At 38.6% G+C, this 24,342-nt stretch overlaps 4 protein-coding genes across 4 annotated transcripts; 1 reads left to right on the top strand and 3 right to left on the bottom strand.

The window, feature by feature from the left end:
- Positions 1-33: 33 nt before the first annotated feature.
- LOC120017115 (pentatricopeptide repeat-containing protein At5g61400) lies at positions 34-3,065 on the bottom strand. Its single transcript, XM_038870197.1, has one exon. It carries the CDS (start codon positions 3,057-3,059, stop codon positions 1,026-1,028), a length of 2,034 nt encoding a protein of 677 aa, XP_038726125.1. The 5' UTR covers positions 3,060-3,065; the 3' UTR covers positions 34-1,025.
- A 242-nt stretch (positions 3,066-3,307) lies between these two features.
- On the top strand, positions 3,308-6,506 carry LOC120016937 (protein NEN1-like). Its single transcript, XM_038869939.1, has 6 exons — positions 3,308-3,754; positions 3,837-3,994; positions 4,895-4,941; positions 5,062-5,125; positions 5,453-5,826; positions 6,063-6,506. The coding sequence occupies exons 1-6, from the start codon at positions 3,478-3,480 to the stop codon at positions 6,295-6,297; spliced, it is 1,155 nt and encodes a 384-aa protein (XP_038725867.1). The 5' UTR covers positions 3,308-3,477; the 3' UTR covers positions 6,298-6,506.
- Positions 6,507-6,707: 201 nt separating this feature from the next.
- On the bottom strand, positions 6,708-11,740 carry LOC120016936 (two-component response regulator-like APRR1). Its single transcript, XM_038869938.1, has 6 exons — positions 11,009-11,740; positions 9,916-10,077; positions 9,690-9,823; positions 9,066-9,233; positions 8,704-8,806; positions 6,708-8,118 (listed from the first exon to the last, which is right to left on the bottom strand). The coding sequence occupies exons 1-6, from the start codon at positions 11,178-11,180 to the stop codon at positions 7,121-7,123; spliced, it is 1,737 nt and encodes a 578-aa protein (XP_038725866.1). The 5' UTR covers positions 11,181-11,740; the 3' UTR covers positions 6,708-7,120.
- A 632-nt stretch (positions 11,741-12,372) lies between these two features.
- Positions 12,373-23,558, bottom strand: LOC120016758 (probable receptor-like protein kinase At5g61350). Its single transcript, XM_038869668.1, has 20 exons — positions 23,241-23,558; positions 22,486-22,587; positions 21,953-22,035; positions 21,723-21,807; positions 21,549-21,635; positions 21,294-21,355; positions 20,951-21,150; positions 20,804-20,864; positions 19,755-19,932; positions 18,752-18,790; positions 18,581-18,642; positions 18,450-18,486; positions 17,801-17,850; positions 17,627-17,684; positions 17,214-17,289; positions 16,573-16,652; positions 16,426-16,494; positions 16,189-16,260; positions 15,457-15,554; positions 12,373-15,007 (listed from the first exon to the last, which is right to left on the bottom strand). The coding sequence occupies exons 1-20, from the start codon at positions 23,307-23,309 to the stop codon at positions 12,388-12,390; spliced, it is 4,188 nt and encodes a 1,395-aa protein (XP_038725596.1). The 5' UTR covers positions 23,310-23,558; the 3' UTR covers positions 12,373-12,387.
- Between the last annotated feature and the right edge of the window lie 784 nt (positions 23,559-24,342).

Raw genomic sequence — 24,342 nt, 5'->3', positions numbered from 1 at the left:
ACTTTATCAATCATTAATAAAATCCAGTGTTCATACTTTGACTAACGGAGATATCAAGTAAAAAGAAAAAAAAATAATTCGGCATTAAATATCTGTAAAAAATTAATTACAATGCATTATTTATTTTCTTAACTTTGTTTTATTAAAAATAATAATAATTTTTGACCTTCTTTTCCATCAATCAACTTCATTTTGGGCAGGGATTGGGAATTAAATAGCGTTATGAAATGAGTTTCTTTTGGGATAAAAGATGGAAAGAAATATGCAATGTCTTTGCCAATAAAATATAATTAGAAATATGCAATCTGTTTCTGTTTCTGTTTCTGTTCTAAAGTTTTTATCTTTAAGAAATTATTATAATCAAGTAAGTTCTTTGACAGCTAATTTACAAAGACCGACTGACCTCATATATATTGTGAAAGAGACTATTTTTTTTTTTATGTTCTGAACGCAAAATATATAATCAGATAGCAAGAGTTGGTATGATCATCTCCATACCCTCCCACAGACATAGCAAACCTCGGCATGATTGCTCAATATTCTCTCTTTCCTTTCACTGAAGTTGGAGAAAATGTTCAGCTCCCAATCCATGGCATTTATGTTGAACCCTGCATTCCAGATCGATTCAACTCGCTCAGTGTTTGTGGAGAGTGGAGACCGAATAATCATAACAAGCTCTTATATATGAATGAACCACTAACACCAGGATTCATATTCCCTATGAATTGATCTTACAACTGCTGTTCCTGCTCATTATTCAAACTTTCTCACAAGAACGATGACGATTTGACGATTGAAATTCATGATGCATTCCGTTACAGCTTGTCCATTTCTCAAGCTCTGGTAGAAGTAACCCATTCAATGTGTCCACACAGAGCTCAATGCTTCTTTGAAGCATATCGTATCGTTCTCTCATCATCATGGTCTGAACCAAACCTGTCCATTTAAGTGCTCTGAACACCTGAAAACTGATTTCAGTCATTGACTCTCTTGATTCCAATCGAGTCCTGTGAACACCTGAGACCTTATTTCAGATATCCATTCTCTTGATAACATTTGCTTAAGGCCTCTTTTATAACCTCATTTGGCATGGCACCCATCTTTATCATATCAGCGTGTAACATCATAACATTCTGCATATCATTAGCTTTTAGATGCCCTTGTAACATTGCAGAGTAAGTGAAAGGATCTGGCCACAAACCATCGCATCTCATATCTAAGAAAAATTTACTAGCCTCAAAAATTCGGCCATCCTTGCACAATGTATCAATCAAAGACGTACGGATAACATTATTCGGAAAGCAGAAGCTATCCATTTGATTGATTTCACTTTCACAAGTTCCAACCCTAGTTTGCTTCAGGAAAAGTTGAATTGCATCAGAAACTCTCCCATTTTTACAAAGGCCATCAACCAAGCAACTAATCGTGAAAATATTGGGCGAGAGTCCGGCCTCTAGCATCTCCTTTTGCAGCCGAAAAGCCTCCTTCATGTTACCATCTTTACAATGTCCGTCAATCAAGGCTGTGTGTGCCACTACATCAGGCAGAATGTTTTTGATTAACATTTCTGAGTACAAACTCATGGCTGATTGCATATTCCCTGCCTTGCAATGACCATCAATCAATGTAGAGAAGGTGACAACATTGGGTTCTACGCCCTCAGCTGTCATTCGAGAACACAGCTCCAAAGCCTTCCCCATGTTTCCTTCCTTACAGTACCCATCTATCAATGAATTGTATGTCACAGAGTTGGCCTGATGTCCCTCTCTCCTCATTTTCAGCAACAAACCATCAGCTTCCTCGACTTGAGCCACATCACATAGGCCCTTAATTATTATACTGTAAGTGAATACATCTGGTGAAATTCTTAATCTCTCCATCTCCAAAAGAAATCCCGCTGCTTTGCATAAATTTTTCTCCTTACAGTGGCCATTAACCAAACAATTATATACAAAAATATTAGGGATAATACCAAACTTGATCATGGAAACAAATAAGTTCCTTGCAGTTATCAACTCATCAATTTTGCAAAGTGCATCTATTAGGATTCCAAATGTAATAACATTTGGCCAAAAGCCATTACCAAGCATGTCCTGATACAAGACAAGGGCTCGTCTCACGTTGGCCATTTTGCAGTACCCGTCCATCAAGATGTTGTAAGTGTACAAATTGGGGAAAACACTGGATTCCTGCATCGAACCGAAGATTCGCTCAGCTTCCAACATCTTACACTCACTGCACAAACCACGAATAAGAGTTGTGAAGATCACAACTGTTGGTTCAATCCCTTTGCCCACCATCTCATCAAACAAACCATAGGCCCTGGAAACGTCACCTTGTCTACAGCAACCATCAATCAAGATGCCATATGTGACAACATTAGATACCAATCCGCGTGACACCATATCCCCCTGAAATTCCCACATAGAATCAAACCTACCAATCTTAACCAATCCGTTTAACAGTGCATTACAAGCCTGCAATGAAGGTAAAACCTCCATCTGTTCATACACCCACAAGGCCTCGTCAACAAGTCCCATCTCAGATACTGCCATGATCAACACACCAAACACATTAACATTATATTTGGGGCTACCAAGTCGATTCAGAGCATTGAAAATAGAGCCGCAGACGATGTGAGGTGCACGAGATTTTATCAAATCTTGGATTAGGCCTTTTATCAAGCACCTGGCGTGGGTATACAGCTTGACCCTGGTCAGAACACAGATCAAACCTGAGAGAAGCCCCAGATCGCCAAATGGGATTACGCATTTGCATGCCAAACCTAACATGCTAAGTGCTTGGCGTGAATTCTTGCAATGGGATATGGCGATTTGGAGACGAGGTAAGGATGGAGTAACAGGTAAAGATGAAGGTGGACCAGATAAAGAATTCGGCTTTGACGAAAAAGTATGCGTGGTCATGGAGAAGAAATAAGGCCCGTTATCGAAGAGACTGAGATTGTTTATCCTTGTGAACTGCTTCTTCAACATTGCTGAGTATGGTGGCTCAGGTTTCCCTTCCCCCAACGGTCCTCGGAGACGGGTTACATAACACATTTGAGAGCTGGCATTTTGAATTGGAAAAGAATAAAAGATGAGAAAAGAAAAAAACATTGGGCCGAATAGTTATAGGCTGGGCCGTCAATGCCCGATATTGAGAGGTCTCGTTGGGTTCAGCCCATTCTCCTGTATTTGGCCCATCAACACCCCATGGACGGCAACAACTTTCAAATTCAAAAGTGGAGATTTCTTCCCGGGTAAGCTGTTGAAGCCATAAAGAAAAAGCAAAGATGCCAAAGTGTTCGTCTTTGTCCTCTCCAATCCAATTCCACCTGAACTTCTTTCCCAAAAGGTAAATTTGTGTTGTGTCTGGGTTTCCTGAACAAAAGGGGGAGGAGCTTATAAAAATGAAGTCTTTCATCATAAATTTGCCAAACCCACCTTACCAAGATACCCAAGAATCATCGTCAGCCTCATGGGCTCGAACGACGAGAGATCCGAAATTGCATTCTTCGATGTTGAAACCACGATGCCGAAGGCGAACCAGGGTTGCGCCATACTTGAATTTGGTGCTATCTTGGTGTGCCCAATGAAGCTGGAGGAGCTTTACAAGTATTCGTCTCTGGTCCGGCCCGCTGACCCGTCTCTTATATACTCCCTCTCCCCTCGCTCCAATGGCATTACGCCGGACGCCATTGCTTCTGCCCCCTACTTTGCTGAAATCTCCAACGCCGTTTATGACCTTCTCCATGGTTCGTCTCGCTCCTACTCTCTTTGTACCTTGAACTTCGAAATTGGAACAATAATAAAAATTGAGTTGTTTTGTCTTGATAGGTCGGATTTGGGCGGGGCATAATATTATCAGCTTTGACCATAGGATGATAAGGGAGGCATTTGAGGAGATTAATCGGCCTCCGCCGGAGCCGAAGTGGATAATTGATTCTTTGGTCTTGTTGAGACAGAGATTTGGGAAGAGAGCTGGTGACATGAAGGTTAGTTAAACCATTCACTACATGCATATATGTGAATTTGTTACATTTGGTATTTGAATGTTTATTGTGCTCCATTACTTACTAGAAAATTGCCGTCAGTTGCCTGGTTTTTATGTGATTGGGAAATTGTGTTTTGCATTCTTCATCTGAAACATAGCAATGCTATATGGTTCTGTGTAAACCTACTGAATTTCTAACAACTGTTTTGAAATTTTCGGAATTTGATTCCACATGGTGTTGCCATTTCTTTCTGGGGCATCTGTATATGCCCTCAACTCTCAGAGTCTCAGGAGGAACCTAGGTATTCCTTTTGGTGGTTTGTGGGCACCAATATTGTAGAGATGAAAACTGGAGTCAGTTTTCTCAATTTCCTCCGTCATAAAAATGGAGTGCATGTTCTCATACTTGTGATTCTCCCTGATACATATTAAATTTATGGATAACTTGTTACTAATTGTGCTCATGGATGCATCAGTAAGATTAAAGATTGATCGTTTAGTTACTTGATTCATGGATTTACAAGGGGAGAGAAAAATATCTATATGTTAGATACATCTTTTTGTCATTGTGGGATTCAGAGCTACTCAGCACCACGGCTGTGCCATGGTTGGCAGCTAGGTGGGAACTTGTTCGCCACCTTGGCAGCATGTCTGCTCGGCATCTTGGTACCACGTTTCATGCCCAGAGTCACGTATGTCACGCTAATGGAGTGTATTTTTGATATCACCACAGACCCACAGAACCCCCCCAACACCTTTGCATGGGATTCTGATTAGACGGGTGAATGTGTAAATTAATGCATGTTTTCGATTGAGTTCATATCAAAATCAAAGGCTCGGATGAGATATACTGAAAAGTCATTCCTCTTACTTGCTAATAAGTATTTCTTAAGCTTTGCAGATGGACACTCTTGCAACATATTTTGGGCTCAGACGGCAGATACATAGGTAATTCTGCAAATATGTGGGGAGTTATTCGATCTAACCTTTTCTGTGGATGGTCATTGTATTTAACTATATTGTGTTTCACTCTTCTTTTTTTTTTCTTTGTTTTTTTTTTTTTTTCAGGAGCTTAGATGATGTGCGAATGAACCTTGAAGTTATAAAGTACTGTGCAACAGTTTTATTCTTGGTAATTCTATATCAATGGCAATAACTAATTATTATTAAGATTATGATTATCGATTATTGATATAGTCATTTCAAAATTTATCGGAACTGTATCACACTCAAGGGTATTTCTTGTTTACAATATTCTTTTTTTTTTTCTTGTCTAGACAAATATAATATAAACCCTAGACAAATCTTTGCAGACCAACTATTGAAGAATTTTTGACTGGAGACGAATATTCTCTCTCCATACTATCTACTGTGAATTATGGTTAAGTTGGACGGGAGTAGACATACATGTTTCAGTTGATCATATGTTTAATCAAGTTAAAAAATTTCACATTTGCAGGAGTCGAGCCTTCCGGACATATTCACTGAAAGCTGGGTCTCGCCTGATGAAGTTTGGCTTCCCGATATCAGTGCATCTCTAGTACCATTTTATCATGGGCGTAAGAGAACAAAATTGTTGCATAAAGATATCCCTTTGCAGCTATGTTGTTCTCGTCTGATAGTGCGGTTTGGGATTAGCACGAAGTTTGTCGACCATGCTGGCCGGCCACGATTGAGTTTTGTAGTGGATGTGGATCCAACTTTGTGTAGAGTTCTCGATGCATGCGATGGTGTTGTGCAAAAGATGTCCTTAGATTCTGATAGCGGCTCAGAATGGAATCCTGTTATCATCAGAAAAAATGGCTTCTCCAACTATCCTACAGCACGACTGCGGTATGTTTTACTTCTAAGCCCTATCTACTATTGTATTTTTTGTTTTTCCTCCCTTCTTGCGTTGGCCACAAAGAGATGACTGCCTTGGCTCAAGAGTTGAGACAAATGGAATGCTTTTCCTTAGAATGGAGTTGCTCATATTCATCCACATTCTTCACAAATTTTTTGGTGTTTTCCTCGTAGAGTTATGAAAGTCGATGCAAGAAATTGTCTCACATTCTTTGTTATTCTTGCAGCATATCCACTGTAGTAAATGAGGATGTAGCTCAATACGCCACTGAGATGTACCAGAAAAAACCTTCTGGAGCTGCACAAAAGCTTGTGTTCAGCAAATTTGATGCTGCAGAACTCGGCAGGTTCTTCGAACCTGGAACCTTTGTGGATGCATACTTTTCGTTGGATCCGTATGACTATCAACAGAAAGCTGGCATCCGGTTAGTGGCAAAAGGATTAATAATCCATTCAGAGTGATGCAAATAAGGGATCCGCGATTTGGCTCACCAGGGTGTCTGATGCTCAAGTAAGATGGATGTAGATTTATTAATCTCATGTTCCTGAGGTGAGGTGGGAATATGAAGGGCATGTACTATGATTTATGTTGAGAATATGTTGTATGCATTAAATATTGTGTAATTTATGAGGACCTGCCAACTTCTTCAGCTCCCTGTCTTATATATCCATGTAACCGTACTTATCACCTTTCTTTGGCTGAAAACATGAGCCTTTGATCTTGTCATGACGTTTAACTTTAATCCAAGAATTCCAGCCCTTCAAGATGACACAAATATCATTTCCTAAACCAACAATTAGGGCGGCTGTATAGTAAACAAGGAAAATTGGGTTATATATATACTGCTGTCCGTCCGTCTGACCATAGCATCTCCTACATGATCACCTTCTCTTTGAGAATATAATTGAAAGTTTTAACATGTCCTGGAAAGAATATGACAATGCAAATATATGGAACTTCCAGACTTCGAGCACAGAGATAATATAACAATAAAACTCTGGAGAGACGATCTTGCTTCTCACATAACAAGCGGATATACCAGCATCGAATTGGGGAAAGGTGCCCTCATTTGAAATACCAGATGTCTCCACACTTGATCTCACCAATGTTTATGTCCTCACAACACCGAATCTCATACTTCGATGGATCAGTGGAGAACAAAGTTCTCATCCATCCACATAGGGAACAACTATCAACACACAAACTCTTGAACAGCTTTAACTACCAGTACCAGATGAAATGGGAGAAAAGTACCTTCCTCATGAACCAGCAACTTAAAAGACACTAAGATCCCGATGCATCATCCTCCGGAGAAGAATCTTTTAATGCATTGCGCTCCTCATCTTCATCATCTTCATAATCAGCAGGAGCAGGATCCCCATTAAGATCCACATTCACACCATTTACCTTCCTCACAAACTGTCCTCGTACTCGAGGCCTTCTTTCAGCAAGTCGCTTTCGATTCACATACCTTATCTTCTTGTCAAAACACCGCTCCTTTCTTTTCTGCCTAAACTTTATCAGTGCTGCCTCTCTTCTGTCAACTTTATTTAGTTTAACCTCAGCAGAATTTGAGTTCCCAAGGGATGACCATGAATGAGTAGCAGGCACCTGACTCTGTTGTAGGCATATACTAACTGGGTAATAAGGAAATGATGCCATCCCCGAAACATGAGGAGGGCATTGTGGAAGATGACTGTAATGAGGTAGCATAGAGGCGGTCACATTATTCTGTTGGTCATGTGCATTCTCTTGATACCTTTGTGCTGATAACGGCATCATAACCTGATTTACATTCTCGTGATACATCTTTGCTGATGACGGCATCATAACTTGATTTACAATCCTTGACATATAATAGGGATAAGGTGTCTGTTCAGATAAACCAGAATTATCGAGTTGGTGTTCATTTCTTGAATGTGCAAGGCCCTGAGGGAAAATTTCTCCATTGCAATTCCCTTGTGAAAATTCTCTTGACATTGTTGGAGTGCAAGATCTCTCCATAGAAAGAGAATCTGGGATGCTGATACCACTATGGAAGTCATCTCCTTGAGAATAGGTTTCCCACACATCTCCATTTTCATGCATTGGGGCTTCACTTATCACCTGCTGACCACCTTTTTGTAATTTTTCTTCTTTCCCTGAATGCTGAGCACTGTTTTCATCATTCTGGGTAACTTTTTGGGAACTAGTCCCGAGTATGCTTGATTTAACATACGTAAAGAAGGCTGAAGATTCACCAATTTTCAATTCACTCTTCTTTGGAACAGATGGTAGTTGCTCTGAAATTTATTACCAAAACATATAATATAAATAAAGTCCGAAAGAAGAGAAGAAAGACGAAGATGACTAGTTATCCATTCAAATCCTGATGATTATAGCACAAATCATATTTCACCATGCTTGTAGTAACATCACTTTAATGCATAAACCTCTACGATTTAAAGCAGGCATAAAGGAAAAAAAATTAAAAGCATTAAATTACTAAAACAAATGACTGTTTATTTTGTTTAACATAAATGAGAGAGAATCATAAAAATATAAGTTCCTAACAAACACAATGGCATGTAAAATAACTTTTACCACGTTGAAAAAACAATCATATGACTTGTATTGAGTATAAGAAGTATATTTGAAAATTCATAAATTATCAGCAAAGACAATAACATTGCAACAAAAAATGGTAGAATATATATTAGAAATAATAACTTCCCTGCAACCAATTCTTGTATGTAGTCCTATTCATGTGTGTTTCTTGTTACCCCAAAAAAAAGTTCATTCACTAAAAATCTAAGCAAAAAATATGAAATTATTGATTTATTGCCAAATGATAGTGGAAGACGGTGGAATAATGAGACAAGGCTCACCTTTTCGACAGACACCAACAACTGGTGCATCTAGTTGATTCTCCACCAAGCCAGAGTATAGATGCTCAACAGCTGCAGTAGCAGCGGCAGTACCAGCAGCAATCTGTAAAAGAAAAACATGTAAATGCGTACTTCAAGAAACATAAACTTCCATATGACTGATGTTCATCAAGTTTACAATGAACGAGAAGTAGATGGAATAGCACAACATACAAGACTAGAGCTAGGCCCAGATATAGAGAAACTGAGATTTATTCCATATCTCACTACGAGTTGTACCAGCTATTCACAGGGTCTATATTTTACATGTATAGTGCTGTTGACATAGTTGAACAAAACCAATATCACATCATCAAACTCACCTCATCTTCCTGATGAATTGGCATCCCCATCTCTGGATTGGTACTCCTACGAGACTTGTCATCGGTATCATCTGAGAAAAGAGTGGTGCTGTTCGTATTAGCATCACTGGGATCTGATGCCACTAAATCAAAGTCATAATTCAAGATATTCTTCTCTGCTAGTCCAAGCTGCCAAGGCAAACATACATTCAGTGAAATTCGGAAAATTTTATAGGTATATGCATCATACAAATTCAAGGGCAGAAAATAAACATATGTCAGAAGCAAGTAAGAGTGTAAGACACCACCTTAGTCACATTATATAAGCCCCAGCGCAAACTGTTAAACACTCTTAGAATTTCCTGGAAATTTAAGATATTTTGAGAGAAAGCTACGATTTTTTCAAAATTTTGACATCAACCCCAATTACCCAAGAAATGGTCAATCCTAATTTCTTCACCATCCTATTTACTTTTTGAATAGGAAATAAAAATTCAATGCAACATCCTTTTTATGGACTATATTTTACTCGTTTCTTTTGGCCCCCTTTTGAAGGGCCGCCGTTAACCTTTATGGACATTAACTTGAGGCAAGAAAAAAGAGGACCAAACTAAGAGGCGGGGGCAAGAAACCACAAGAACAGACCATGTGCCTTCGTCTCCACATGTGTGTCCACAGGTTCAACAGCTCATTGGTGCGCAGAGGTTTAACCAGATAATCAGCAGCACCAAGCCTCAAGCACTTGACAACGATTGAAACCTCATCCTGTGATGACATCACTTATCAAAGCCAAAGAAATTTCATGATTAGAACCACATTATGATTTGCAGAGAGAGAAATCCCCTCGCTAAATATGACAAAACAAGCTTACTTATCACAGGAATGCGTCGCCAGTCTTTATCCCTTGCAATATACTTCAACATTTTAAAGCCCTTGGTCATCGGAAGGTCAACTTCAGCAAGTATGATATCAATATCAGATCCCTCGGCATTCAGTGCATCAATCACCTGTCTAGCTGATCTCACTGAAGTTACTGGAGAAACATATTGAAGGCAAAGTCATCATGAAAATTGCACATGACTAGGCGAGCAAGAATATGCATTTAGTACTAAAATTAGCAGGTTCCCTCACATGATCAATCAGTCAGCGAAACAAAACATTAATTCTAAATTAAATAGGAAACCAGAATTTAAACTGATTCCGATTACATGATGCTAATAAACCTTGTAACCCAGAAAGCCACAGGGGAAAATTAGTTTCTACTTCCGCCACCTACTTAAGATACTATAAAACTGGAAAATAAAAGTCTCTATATTTGAAAACAGAATCAATACTCTGAATTTTATTGTTAACTGAATAGAACCCCAAGTTCTCTAGCCCTACAAGTGCCTAATTAACATTTGGAAATGCAAATTGAATTAATCATTCAAACAATCAAAATACAACTACAGAAAGCTTTCCTATTTCAAATTCTCTGCAAGCCTAAACAAAAATCATTCACCACTCACCAGACTCAAGACTATTAAATACTATTTCAACTTTTGAATGCATCATTGCACGTTTAAAGATTATCCTCATCTTCTCAGACATAAAATTTATAAAAAAAAAAGGATCCAACAAGTAAATCTCTACAACATAACAAAAATATTCATTGCCCAAAACTCCAAAAGTTATCCATGTCACTCATATTAAGATCGCAAGTCAGTTTTATACACAAACCATAAGTTCATACTGTCAGTTTTATATCCACAATCTATGAGCTATTGAGCTCCTACTGATCCAAAAATCATAAATTCATACGAACATTTAACACAATATTCTAAGGAACCAAATCAACACCCAGTAAGCAACACACACAACCTATAAGGAAAAAAAATAATATAAGAAATAGAAAACAAAAACAATTAGAAATATAAAACTGACTATAGTTCAGCAAAATTAAGTGGCAGGAGAGGATATTATACCCTGATAACAGCACTTCAAAAGGAGCTTGCAGACCTCCTCCGCACTCTTAGCATCACTATCACAGAGCAGAATCCTGACTTTGCTCCTATCAATGAACCCATCACGTCCTTTGCTATTACTGACAGCACCACAGTTCTTACTAAAATTAATCTCACCATTACAATCCATCATGAAAAAATTCCTACTCCACAGTCTCCACTTCACACAAACGAAGCTCAGAGATTCACATATAATACTAGAAAACCTTCATGGGGAACCTCCCGCCCCTGAACCCAATCGGAAGCGAAGTTAGGTTTAGGGTTCGGATCGGAAAACTCATTTACGCATACGCACACAGACCACCCGACTTGAGAAGCAATTTCAAACAAGTCTCCATTTTCCCGATATGCGCATGATAGCCTCCATCCATAAACGGCAAGCGATGACTTGAGATCATACGCGTTTCTTCCTAAAAATTACTGAACTTCCAGGATCAAAACGGTGGGGGCGGGACCGAGTGGTGATCGACGGCTAGATTCGGATCACCACAGACCAGCGCAAGTTAGCACAAGGTGCGATAGAGAGGGATTGTCGTCTCCGGAGTCTAAGGTGCCGGAAGTTTAATAGGCAAGAGTATTATACTATTGGTGAGACGGGATAGTGGTGATGGCTAACGTGAGCTGGAGGAGAAGAGTGGAGTGGATCTGGTGCGTTCGTTTGGTCTGTGACGGAAGGACGAGACTGCTTGGTCGGGGAGGGTGTGGTGGGGGGTAATGGTGTATTTTAGTCAGAGTGCATACGTGGAAGGTGAGAGAGAGAAAAAGAGCAAAAGGTGTTTGGAATTTAGATATTTTGGTAGAGATAGAGAAAAGGCCACGTCATGTGTAAAAGATCTCCAATGAAGTAAAGGAAATGTGACCACATCCCTTCCCCTCTAAATATCTTTATTATAAATTTTTCTTTTTTTCCTCATTATTATTTTGGGACCAAAAATACTATGCAATTGCAATTTGACAATTGGGGAGATGTGATACAACCACACCGGGATAGCAAGCTGGTTATCCGCTTCGGTAAAAGGCGTATGTCTATAGAGTTTTCACACTTATCTCCGTTCGGTTAACAAATATATTTACTTGGAGTGTTAAAAAATTGTAGAAATTGAACTAATTGTCAAACCGATCAATTATTTTTTAATAAAATTTAGAAAGAACCGATCGAATTAACCATCGATAACTGACCGATTGGTTAGCTTGTTTCATGTCAAAAATTTTAAAAGAAAAAAATTCAACCGTAATTGACCGTTTACACTTCTAACCATCATAATCTGCAAAGAATGAAATTCGGTATAAAAGCTTGGGAAAACCTTTGAATTTAGTTGAGTTCCTTGATACCAGGCTTTTTACCTTCCTTGGAAATTCCCAATATGAGAAAACATAGGAGAAACTACACCAACTTCTGAATCATCACTCACTGCAGCTGCAGCAGAATTCCCATTAGAATGAACTGGGCTTGGTTTTTCCAAAGCAATGAGGTTTGTGCTCTTATCTTCTGGAGGATCAATCTGACAAGAAGCCTCTTGAAGCTGCAAAGCATACTCTAAGTTCCACAACACATCTCCCATCCCAGGTCTGTCAACACCATGTTCCGCTACACATTTATCTGCAGCTTCCACGTACTTCTTCAGGGATTCCGCACAAACAGTCTCCGCGATATGGGGATCAATGATCTTCTCAAGCAAGCCCTTCCTATGGCACTGCATTGCCCACTCAGCTAAATTGGCTTGCTCCCTTGGCAACGTTGGGATTAGTACTTGCCTTGCACATAGAACCTCGAAAAGCACTGCCCCGAATGAGTAGACGTCGGATTTCTCAGTAAGCTGTTGCCTCCTGAAGTACTCAGGGTCAAGATATCCAAAGCTACCCTTCACAGCAGTACTAACATAGCCTTGCTCCATTGGTGCAGCTTTGGATAGGCCGAAATCCGCCACCTTTGCCACCAAATTCTCATCTAGAAGTATATTTGTGGTCTTCACGTCGCGATGGATGATCGCTTGTGCTGCACCAGTGTGAAGATAATGCAATCCGCGAGCTGAGCCAATGCAGATTTCCAGCCGCTGCTTCCATGACAATGTAGGTAGGCTGGTGCCATAGAGGTGGTCTCGGAGCGGCCCATTGGCCATGTACTCATAAACCAGAATCATCTCTGATTGCTCATCACAGAATCCGATGAGTGACACCAGGTGACGATGCCTGAGCTTTGAGAGCATTTGTATCTCAGTTTGGAATTCATTTATGCCCTGTTCTGATCCTGAGGTTCCTCGTTTTATGGCAACCTTCACTCCTTCTTCAAGGATTCCCAGAAAGACTTTACCAAATCCACCAACACCAATAATTTTCTTCTCATCAAAGTTCTGTGTGGCATTCTGTAATTCACTGAATGTGAAGAAGCGGCCTAGACCCTGATTGGAGAAGCCGGAGTAAAAACTCTTGCTCTTTCGAGAACCAAACAAACTCGATCTTCTAGAGCTGCTATTGCTGGACAAGAAACTAGTGTGGCTGGAATAGAGGGGGAGGAGCCATGACGAGAAGCTGTTTCGCCTCTCCCAGTCTTGAGGCCTTCTTTGCCACCTGATATAAACCAAGGCAAGACACAGCATTGCTGTCACTCCCATTGCAAGCCCTACACCGGCTACAATCTTCATTTTCCTTCGGCTTTTGTTAGATTCTTTACTGCTAAATAACCCATCCAAGCTCCCCGCAGAATCACTCATTTTCATTATCTCCAATCCATTAAGAATAGCATTTGGCAGGCCTGAGTTTATACTGTTGGCAGTACCAACCTGAACCATGATGGTGTAGTTCCTAATGGCCGAGGCATTGAGCATAAAATCAATGTAATATGCTGTGGACAGATTACCTGCAGTTCTCGAGAGATCAAGTCCGGACACACCCATCAAGCCATTGATATATACATTGAAGTATAAGTCATTAAGGGCTGAACTCACAATGTCACAGAAGTGTGTCCTGATCAAATAAGAAAATCCTGAATCAACAGTCATTTTCCAAGTGAGATTAAAATTGGGTTGCATTGTTTCTGAATTTGCCATCTGATCCGCAGTTGCATAAACCCAATTTGGAGCAATAAAAGGCGTCGCCCCACCTCGCGGATACTTGACATCTCCGGGAGGAACAGACTTGTTTTGAGCCCCTTGAGGAAATGCATTATATGCAGTATCAGGAAGCCATGTCCTTGACAATGTATCATTCTTAGGAGTTATGGTGGATCCTCCGACATTTAATCGATACAGGACTTGGAGGGCATAGTTGGAGAGGCCTTGTATAGTTCCACCACTGGGAACTGTGGATGCTGAATCAGAGATGAGGCTATCAGGCACTGAAACAACCTCAATGGCATTGATGAATGAACAAGAACCCTTATCAGGCTTGAACCAAAGAAAGAATCTTTCTCCAGTAATGTTAATAAGGTACTCTTTGAAAACAACCCGACTATTATCCCTCGCAGAGAATTCATGTAAGAGGACAAGTTTATCAGCATTGACAGAGAAAACTGCGTCGGTTAGATTGTACCGAGGGTGAGGGAGTGGGTAGAAGTAGAGACGAACCCAGTGTCGCCCTGGCTGGGTAATGTAGAAGGTGTAGATGGAATTTTCAGAGAAAATTCTGGCAGTTCTACATAAAGGAAATGTTGATAAAGGAGCAGAGGAATCATTGAGAGAAATGGAATCAACTGAAGTTTTTATGTTTTCAGTGCTTTGTAAGAAACTTGTTGTCTCAGGATCAGATTTGAAGGTTCTACCATCTTCAAGCTGAGTTCGTTGTTCCGAACCGCAGTCAATGAGATAATTATCAGGAGGATTATATACAGGTAATGATGGAGAGGGAGATGAAGAAGGAGATTTGTGATCATGCCTTGCAGAAGTGAAAATTATGAGGTTAAATAGGAGGAGAAGAGGAGAAAGGCCGGAGATCATTCCACGTTTTTGATTATCACCTCCCATTCTGATCATGTAACTGGTGATTTATCAAAAAGGTAGTGCTATCGCGGTGGCGGTAGCGGAGAAAGGGTGGTGGACATGGTGGTTTCTGCAAAACAGTGAAGCAAGAACAAGGTTAACAGAGAATCTAGTAATTGACAAGGGATGCAAGTAAGGAGCAAGATTTTGTAGATTGAGAAATGGATGGACAGCTGGAGAAGATAGTTGAGAGCAAGTAAGGGAAGGACGTGCAGGGCAGTTTGTGTATTTTTTTTGTGAGTTTCTTCTAGTTTTGTTTGTTGGATAAGAGAAGACTTGGTAAAAACAGGTGAGAAGCCATAGCGAGCTGTGCGTTTGGCCTCTAAAACCCACTGTCATTGTTAGCTTAGTATAACTACCAACAATGGCATCTTAGATTCTTTCCTTTTTTTTTTAAATAAGAGAACTTACCAACAATGGAAGTCTAAAATGCACGTAACAACCCTATACTGCAGTGCTAACCACTCAATGCCCGCCTGGAAGTCCAATGCACGTAATATCACCCTATACCGTGCTAAGCACTCAATGCCTGCCTGCACCAAAAATTGCCCCCCATCCTAATTCTAATCTTTGTGACGCATGGAATACCCATTGATTATGAATAAAGATAAAAATTTTGGGGGGGGGGGACACTTTTCTTAGCTAATCCAACAAAAAAAATAGTAACAAATAATCTTCTGTTATTGGGAAATAATCATCTTTTCACTAGTTCTCTTGACTAATCCAAAAACCAAAACACAATTCCCAAAAAAATCAAAGAATACTGGTAGTAAATATGCACTTTGTTGAGTCAAAATATTTCAGATCATCAACCGTATGTTACAACAAAAAAAAGGGATCCACACATTATGTGGACCAAAGAATATTGAATCGCTCCTATTATATAATTGTTTTAAAGCATCCAAGATTACAGTTACACCTCTTCTCATTGGAGCCTACACCGTTGTTCTGCTGCTCTGAGGAATATTAATCCTCGAGTTATCCTCTGCAGAAGAATTTTAGAAAAAATAATTAAATATACAGTGTCATATGAAGAGGAAAAAAAGAGAGTTGGGGATGGGAGAGTTGACTCCTGGTGATGAACGACAAAAGGAGTAACAAAAGAATTCTGTACAGAAAATTCCTCATCTTAATGATCTGGTCTGTAGACCAATTTGTAACTCAATTGCTTTTCCCAGCCATAAGTACAAGCACTTGGCAGGCAGTCCAAACGCAAACACCATCATCATGGTCTCCCTTCTATAAATGATAGAAACTTACCCATGGTCACATGATTCGGTATTACCTTGAAATGAGCTCAATGAATTTCATTCATTGTAATTCATTGTAATTCATTGTTACAATCTGTTAGACTCGGTAAAATAACATCTCGAATTTGCATATAATTAAGAAAAAGTCCAGTACCTCTCTCGTATCCGTTAAGCGCAAGAGATCCAATCTCTCTGAAGGCCTTCTGTCTGCTAGGGTAGCAAGCTGCAGCCCAGTTTAAATTAGAATTCAGAAAAATAAAAAAGAAGCCTTGCATATATTTTCCACAAATAATAACAGTACCCAGAAACTGAAGCGCTCAGGATCCAATGGTCTAGGCATCATCGATTCCACATTAAGAAGTTTCTCGAGTCTTCTTCGATCTGTAAGCAAACTCTATTACTAATCGCAAGTACTCAATGCAAGATATAATATGGGAAGAGAAAAAATAAAAATAAGACTTTTTTATACGTGCGATCAAAAGCTACATCTATACTAATGAACTCATAGGACCTTCTTGAGGCATTCCAAATCCTTTTCCAAAAATATAGACATGGGACCTTGTGGCAATCCAACTGCTTTTGCAGAAATATATACATTACAAGCCATACACGTTACAAAACAGCGAAACTTCTCTATTGCACACGTGTTAGGAAGTACCTCTGACCAATTTTAGCATAATCATTCTCCTAATACAATTTGTCTAAAAAAGATGAAGATCAAGGATCGGAACATGAGAGGAGAAACATCCTTGTATTATAAAAACTTTTATATTGAAGATTATGGCTGCCATGGCAAACTTTATTCAGTAAATAACAAGTGATAAGATAAAAGTCAGTCCTATTCTCCAGAAGAAATTGACTAGATGATTTTTTTTTTGAAATAGAAACTTCAGAAATGAAAGCTGAAGTTAAGTCAAATAATTGTTGCCCAAGAAAGTTTACCTTGTCCTGCGGCTTCCCTCGCCCTTCTCAACCACACCAAAGCATAATCTGCTGCATCAATTGTTAATTGTTGCAACTGCAAGCAACCATAAAAAACTTACAAAATTGCCCCTGATGTGAACATTTGATGGGCAATTCACAGAAGTCACTAACAAATGTTACATTCAATGCCATCAAAAGTTGGGGCCATATGATATGATCTTGTAGAAAGGAAATAAGGACTTTATAAACCACAAAGAATGATGCCAGCAAATTTAAGCCCCGGGAACAATCAAATAAATCACATGTGTCTCGTTATTGTTATCCTGATTGTATACAGGCTATCATCTCAAGTATTCTTGTCACTGTTCTGGAAATTAAAAGCAGGAGAAACTAAAAACAAAAATAAGAAGCCAGAAAAGCAGCAAACATACTTCTTCTGGCTGCGCGGGTCGATTATCACTTATCCATTCGACCTCAGCAACCCGGTACCTGCATAAAACATTTAAGGAACATAAAGCCAAATGTATGAAACTAAAGGGTACTATAATTTATGAATTCCTAGAGAAATTGACAAAGCCTGACAATGATAATATGATATAACTCACCCATCTTGATCCCAAGATCGAAGGATGTGAAATCTCCGTCGGCTTTCAACCTACATGAAATTGTATAATATCAACCTAGATTTGAAGAAATAATAACTGCAACTCTGCTCATGAATTCTGACCAAAAGAATCATCCATTTTTCCCTCTTTACTATCGCTCAAAACAAAAGAAAATTTAGTAAAATTCAAGTAAGTTATTGAACCAGCTTCAATACACGAGTACATGAACCACTGGGAAAAGACAGTAGGAAAGATTTGCAAACTAGCACTAGATACTCAACTGGAAAACTTGCAAATAATTAATTGGAAGCTTTTCATTTTAAATCCCAAAGGTGAATGCTTTCACCAAAGGAGAAGTAATGGATTCTCATTGTTTCTCTCAAGGATTGCAACCAATCCCAAACAGTTTGGGATAAGGCTCAGATGATGTAATTTTACCGACTCAATCTCGTTAAAGAAGAAGTTCATATGCTGACTGTTTGATGAAGCTGCATCCATACATTTGTGATATAAGGTAGGTCCATGGTTGAAGCATTTCTTTAATGAGAAAATCCAGTTTCATTAAATGCGCAAGGGCGCGCAAGGCGCAAAAAAAAGAAACGAAGCATAACAATTTAGCTATGAGGATGAAAGCAAAACAACATTTCACCTCTATATAGAAGCGTCCATCTGGAAGTGGCTCACACCTACATTGGAACAGATTGTATGTTAGGAAGATGCTTACCTAGATAGTGCAATTTAAAGGAAAAAACGAAAAGAAAAAATAACCAAGCAACCTACTCAGTTATCTCCACTTCACAAGCATAATCAGCTATCGAACCGGTTGTAGGATCAATGATAACCTAATGAATGCATACACAAGTGACAACCACAAACAGTTAGGGATTTTCATCCATTCTATATAAATGCATGAAAAGGGGGGGAAGAAGAGGACCAGTGACAATAATGTACCATTCCCATCCGACGACTTCCTTCCATAATTCTTCTGACCTAAAATCCAAGAAATCAAGAGTTTATGATACGTAAGGAAAAAATATTCAACTTTTGGAAGATAAATATGTTAATCCAGATAAATCTTAATGTAAAAGATGTAGGGTATCAGGTATTGATAAGTTACAGACTCTATGATGTACTACAGACTCTATGATGTACCACTGAATCACATGTCAAAATCGCTAAAGCTACCTTTCAGCCAGTGATATGTGAGGTTTTGGCATTTATATCAACAAAATTATAAGCCATAGTGATTGAAGAAGCCAACTTGAAGTTCAGGAATAAATAAATATAATGTTAGTAGTTTAACCGTCGTGTAGATAAATTCACAAAAAAATCTAGGAAAATGTGCTTCAGGTCATACATATCTTAACAGTAACACAAATTTCAAAAAGCAGAAGTAGTCTTTTAACTCCACTAGATAAACCAGTCAGTCCCAAGTCCAAATAAAAGAGTAGGCTTGCGAAAGGTTTGCAACCAGTGCAAAAGTTAGTCAAACCCAATAACATGAATCAAAAGAAGTAACTAATTTCTCCTAAGGATTCAAGTTGCTACCCCAAAATTATTTGGGATAAGCCTTTGATGATCACTATGAACGGATCCTTTACATCGTTGCCGTTTCTCTAAGAGGTGTCTAATAAATCAGCACAATTGCCACGTACACAAAAAAGAATTCCGGGTTTATGTAGCAACAAAGAGTTCGATAGACTGAGAGCAATAATTTGCAAGCAATGAAAAATCTATGTTTAGAAAAAGTCAGGCAAAGCTAATGGCCCCTTTGATAAAGCAATGCCTGCACTATAACTATTAGTAAGAGAATCAAAGACAATCTATATCACCAGCACAGAGAATAAATTATCATGAAGAAAAAGGGAAATCTGTAAAATCCTAGAAGTTCTTAATTCATGTCATTTTAGAAAACTATCATTTGTAAATATTAATGATCAATCAACAAACTCACCATAAGTCTGTACCGGGATTCAAAAATGTGAAGTGGAATCTTTTGACATGGGATTACAACATCCATGACAAAAAGAGGTATCAGATCAACGCCAAAGTTTGTCAAACTGTCATGCTCTGACTTTCTTTCAGCATATTCCTCAGAGAAGTTCTTCTGTATAATGTTGTTCAGCGTCACACTGGTATGAATCGGAAAATGTTATATGATGTGGAACATCAAAGCTAAACTACATGGACAAAACATTCTACCTTTTGGCTGAAACCATTACCCAAAGTAAGAAGGGGAGAAGACCAAAGAATAAAAACAATATATTGACATGTACACTTACTACACTATTAGCAAAAGAACAGAAAAGACATATGAAAAATAAAAAAATCTTCAAAAGAAAACTTTTCCTAGTATACATCCACTGCAACTTTTCAAGATTACATAAACATATCGGGGAAACAAAAAACTTCAGAACAAAGATTCCATTGCATAAACCAAGTAACTCATACTGTGTCCCTAACAATTCAAGTTGATGAACATGACTACAATACAAAGGGCTCAATGAACGAACTTTTACATGTAATTTGATACAATTAGTGATGCCTTTGTTTTTATATAGCTTTTCCATACAATCCATATGTTGCTTCTACCAATTTAATGATTGTAATTACGTACTAGTCCAACACCCACTACATGATTAGCTGTACGTACACACAATTCAAATATTCTATTGACCTAAAGTAAGACCACAATTTAAGAAGGATGACCAAAACATTCACCAAATAAGTTAACCATATTGGTAATTCCATTCAGTTTAGAATGATACTTTAAAAAGTCAAATATTGATTTGGACATTCTTGGTCCATATCCACCATTCATAATCATTTACTAAAGATGATACCAATTAGATGTCCTTGGGCATGACTCCTATATGATAGCTCCTCGACCAAATACATGATCTAGACTGTTAATGAGAACAACACAAGTAGGCAAGTAAAGCCTCCTACTGTACATAGATGAAACATACAGTTAAAATATCCATAGCAACAGAAGCAACGCACCTTATTGTGCATGTTCTAGGACTGATAAAGAGGACTGTTCGACAAAGTGGACATCTGTTGCCTGACATTATTAAAAGAATTGGTCAGATGATGAAATGATGAACAATCTTTACTGACTATATAGTCTGTAGATAGTGAAACACTGACTTCGGTCCATTGACTGAAAAAGACATGAACGGCAGAAAGAATGTCCACAAGGAGTCGTGACAGGTTCATATAGTAACTTAAGGCAAAGTGTGCAGTCAAAGTCGTCTGTGCGTTCTGGTTTTCCATGGTTTTCCCTTCCCATAGAACTGGGTTGCAGTGGCATTTTCTCCAAATTCTGTAAAGAAGCCCGAAGTCGATTGCTACATGTGCCAGAATCAAGCATAAGATACTCTACAGTGGACTAACATTATATCAAACTATTAACATAATCTGCTTTTTCGAAACTACTGAAGAACAAGAACCTAACAAAGGAAGTTCATATCCTGAATGTAAAATAGTGTACCTGAAAGGATCCACCTGAAGGCCAGAAATAATAACATCCCGGGCCAGCTCATATTTTTCTGACTGTCAATTCACAAGAAGAAACCATAAAAACAAAACAACAAATAATAGGAGTAGAGAAGTGTGCACAACATCCGCACACTATGAGAGAGAGGGAGAGAGAGAAATGAGTTTGGGTCAATTGACATGCTTTCATCTGGCACTTTACTCCACAAGAAAGACATAAAAACCAACTAAAAAGAGCAATCATTCTTACCAAAATGAGAGCATTGGCTTTTAGGATGTAAGATTTTACTGAATCACTTCGAAGATTTAGTCGCTTCTCAGCATCCTTCAAAGCAAGCTGAAATAGACGTAGAAATTTCACCAAAAGGGTTCTAATCCAAGAAAAAGAATTATAATCGAGGTTAAAATGAGGCAAGAGGAATACTTCAGCATGAATGGTAGGATCCAAGCCATTTAACGGTTGAGATTCAGAAGTAGAAGCAGGTCTCTGTTTTAGGAATTGGCTAAAACTGCATAAAAGAAGACAGTTACATTGCAAGAAGTCAATTAACATGGGGAATTTGGGTAATCCCTCTCCAAAATGCAGTTAAGATACATGCCATCTAAGAAAAAAAAAGCAATGACATTGAAAGGCTAATGATTATGAATATGAACCTGATATATGCAGAACTGCGATTGCCAAGAATAACAGGATCACCGGGTTTGATATTATTGGCTCTTGAGTAACAATTGATTGCCTAAACAATAATGTTAATTGATCAAACCAGACAAGAAGAATATAGAATTCAAAGGTAAGCAATTCCTGAACATCTGTCACAACAGTAGAAACTAACTGTCATGGTGACAGTCTCAAATTATCTTAGAACAGCCAACTGAGAAAGGATTTTAAAAGCAAAGTTGTGCTCATACAGTCAAAGAATCAATCAAGCGTCTGGATTGACTTCTAAAAAATGAAGATTGCATTGTGATGGCATGTTATCACTATAAATCAAATGTAAGAGTGCTGGATGTGAAAGACGCACGCAATCATTTGGGCACTTTAGACATCATGACCAATACAAACAACCAAATCAACTTGAAGTCCTTCTAAGCTATTCTGTCAACCTTTTATTTTCAAGAAGACAAAAATTTAAAAGTACATTATTCTTGTCAGTTTAAAACAGCATGGGTGGAGAGGGGAGAATAACCTCCTCAAATCGCTGCTCTGCGAGGGCCTGATTTCCAGTCTGCATGAGATCAAAAACATGACTGAACCGATCCCATGGTAACGATCCTTCTCCTTCATTTGCCTGCATTGCAAAAACAAATAAAACTTAAATATCAACAACCTAACTGATTACTCAGATAATTCAATAATATGGATATAAAAATATCCACCCAACTTATCCAAATATAAAATATATTCACTTAGCAGACATTAAAGTAGAGACTATATGTTAGAACAGCTAATCCTTCATGAATTCAAGCTACAAATCACTGAATTTGCAATCATTCAGGACAGAGGTAGGGTAAATCAATTAGCCAATCCTGCCCTTGGGGTTCCCGGCAACAACAAAGTGAATAACTAGAAAACCGAGTTCAGCCTTGTCTTTCCGCACATAGTTCTTCGCTATCAAACACCTTAAGATAAAAAATAAACACATTTGAATAAAAATAAAACAATGCTAGTTTGGTGTATGTTAAGCCGAGGGGAAGACAAATTAGACTGCTGTCATCCTTGTTCTCTCAGCTTCAATTCTCCTAGGTCGTCTCAACAAAGAAACAATCCCATACCAAACAACACAAACAGTCCCAGAAATCTAGCCGAAACAGCATTTTCTACGCTCATAATTGAAATTTTGAAATGGACGAGAATTAAAAGTCGTCTGTTTTCCCCAAATTTTCTCGGGGAACCAAACAACAACAACAAAACAAATCAAAAAAATCGCAATAGATTACTAACCCAAATGTAGTCCTCCACCTCGTCGATCCCTTCCAAAACCAATCCAGACGACGACGCCTCACCAGACATTAAGGACCAAATAAGAGCAAAATCCTGTGGAGCAACCAAAAACACAAGAGACCTAACAACTGAACAACATTCAATGGCAAGTAGAAACGAAGAAGAGGAGGAGAGACTGTGTGTCGTGTTCTTCTGTGTGTCCTCCGTTGCGCGCGGACCAAATTCCGCTACGTGTTCTCTTCTCTTTCTCTCTCTCTATATTTACTTTTCTCTCTAGATTAGGAGATTTTTTGGTAAAGCTAATACTAATTAGAGCTATTTTCCTTTTCGCTTCTCAGTGATTTATTTAATGGGGGCTAGTTATATCTTATGTGCGTGCATCGGAATATCAGAACCGTCGGTACTGAGTAATTTTCAATCATGACCATGTTGTCGTATACGTGGAAGTTTTTTATAGGATGATTAAGTCTTCCAGCGCGTTGACTTTATTTCAATTTTAAAAAATATTAATTCAACTCTCCTTTCACGCGCGTGCACAACACCAATTCTCTAAGTTTATATTGAAAACCTACCACATCAAATATATTGTTTATTTTGGATTTATCGATTATCGATTTTCGATTCGCAATATTTGTTTTTCTTGTGCCTTCTCATTTAATGATAAATGAGCCCAAGAAAATGCCTCTTAATAGGTAGGGATATGGGTTTTCTTTATAAATCTACATTGTTTGGCTTATCCAAGCGATGTGGTATACTTGACACCCTCCTACACTTGTGGATCGAGTTATGTCAGACTTTATCCAACACTTGTGGATCGAGTTATGTCAGACTTTATCCAACTGGACCGAGTTATGCTCAGAGATTATGTTGAAAATCTCAACGCTACTCACATCAAATATATTGTCTACTTTGGGTTTATCGTCTACTTTGGGTTTATCGGTTCCCAACCCTCACGACTTTATTCTTCCTGAGCCTTCCACTTGATGGCACTTTAGTCAAAAAAAGAAGTCTCTTAATATGTGGGGATATGAGTTTTCTTTATAAACCCGAATTACTTGGCTTATCCAAGCAATGTGGTATATTTGTCAAAAGCTGCAATGTG

The sequence above is a fragment of the Tripterygium wilfordii genome, chromosome 15, assembly GCF_013401445.1.
Source record: "Tripterygium wilfordii isolate XIE 37 chromosome 15, ASM1340144v1, whole genome shotgun sequence".
NCBI classification, from domain to species: Eukaryota; Viridiplantae; Streptophyta; class Magnoliopsida; order Celastrales; family Celastraceae; genus Tripterygium; species Tripterygium wilfordii.
The sequence above is the reverse complement of the archived record's forward strand: the minus strand, read 5'-3'. Positions and strand labels throughout refer to the sequence as shown.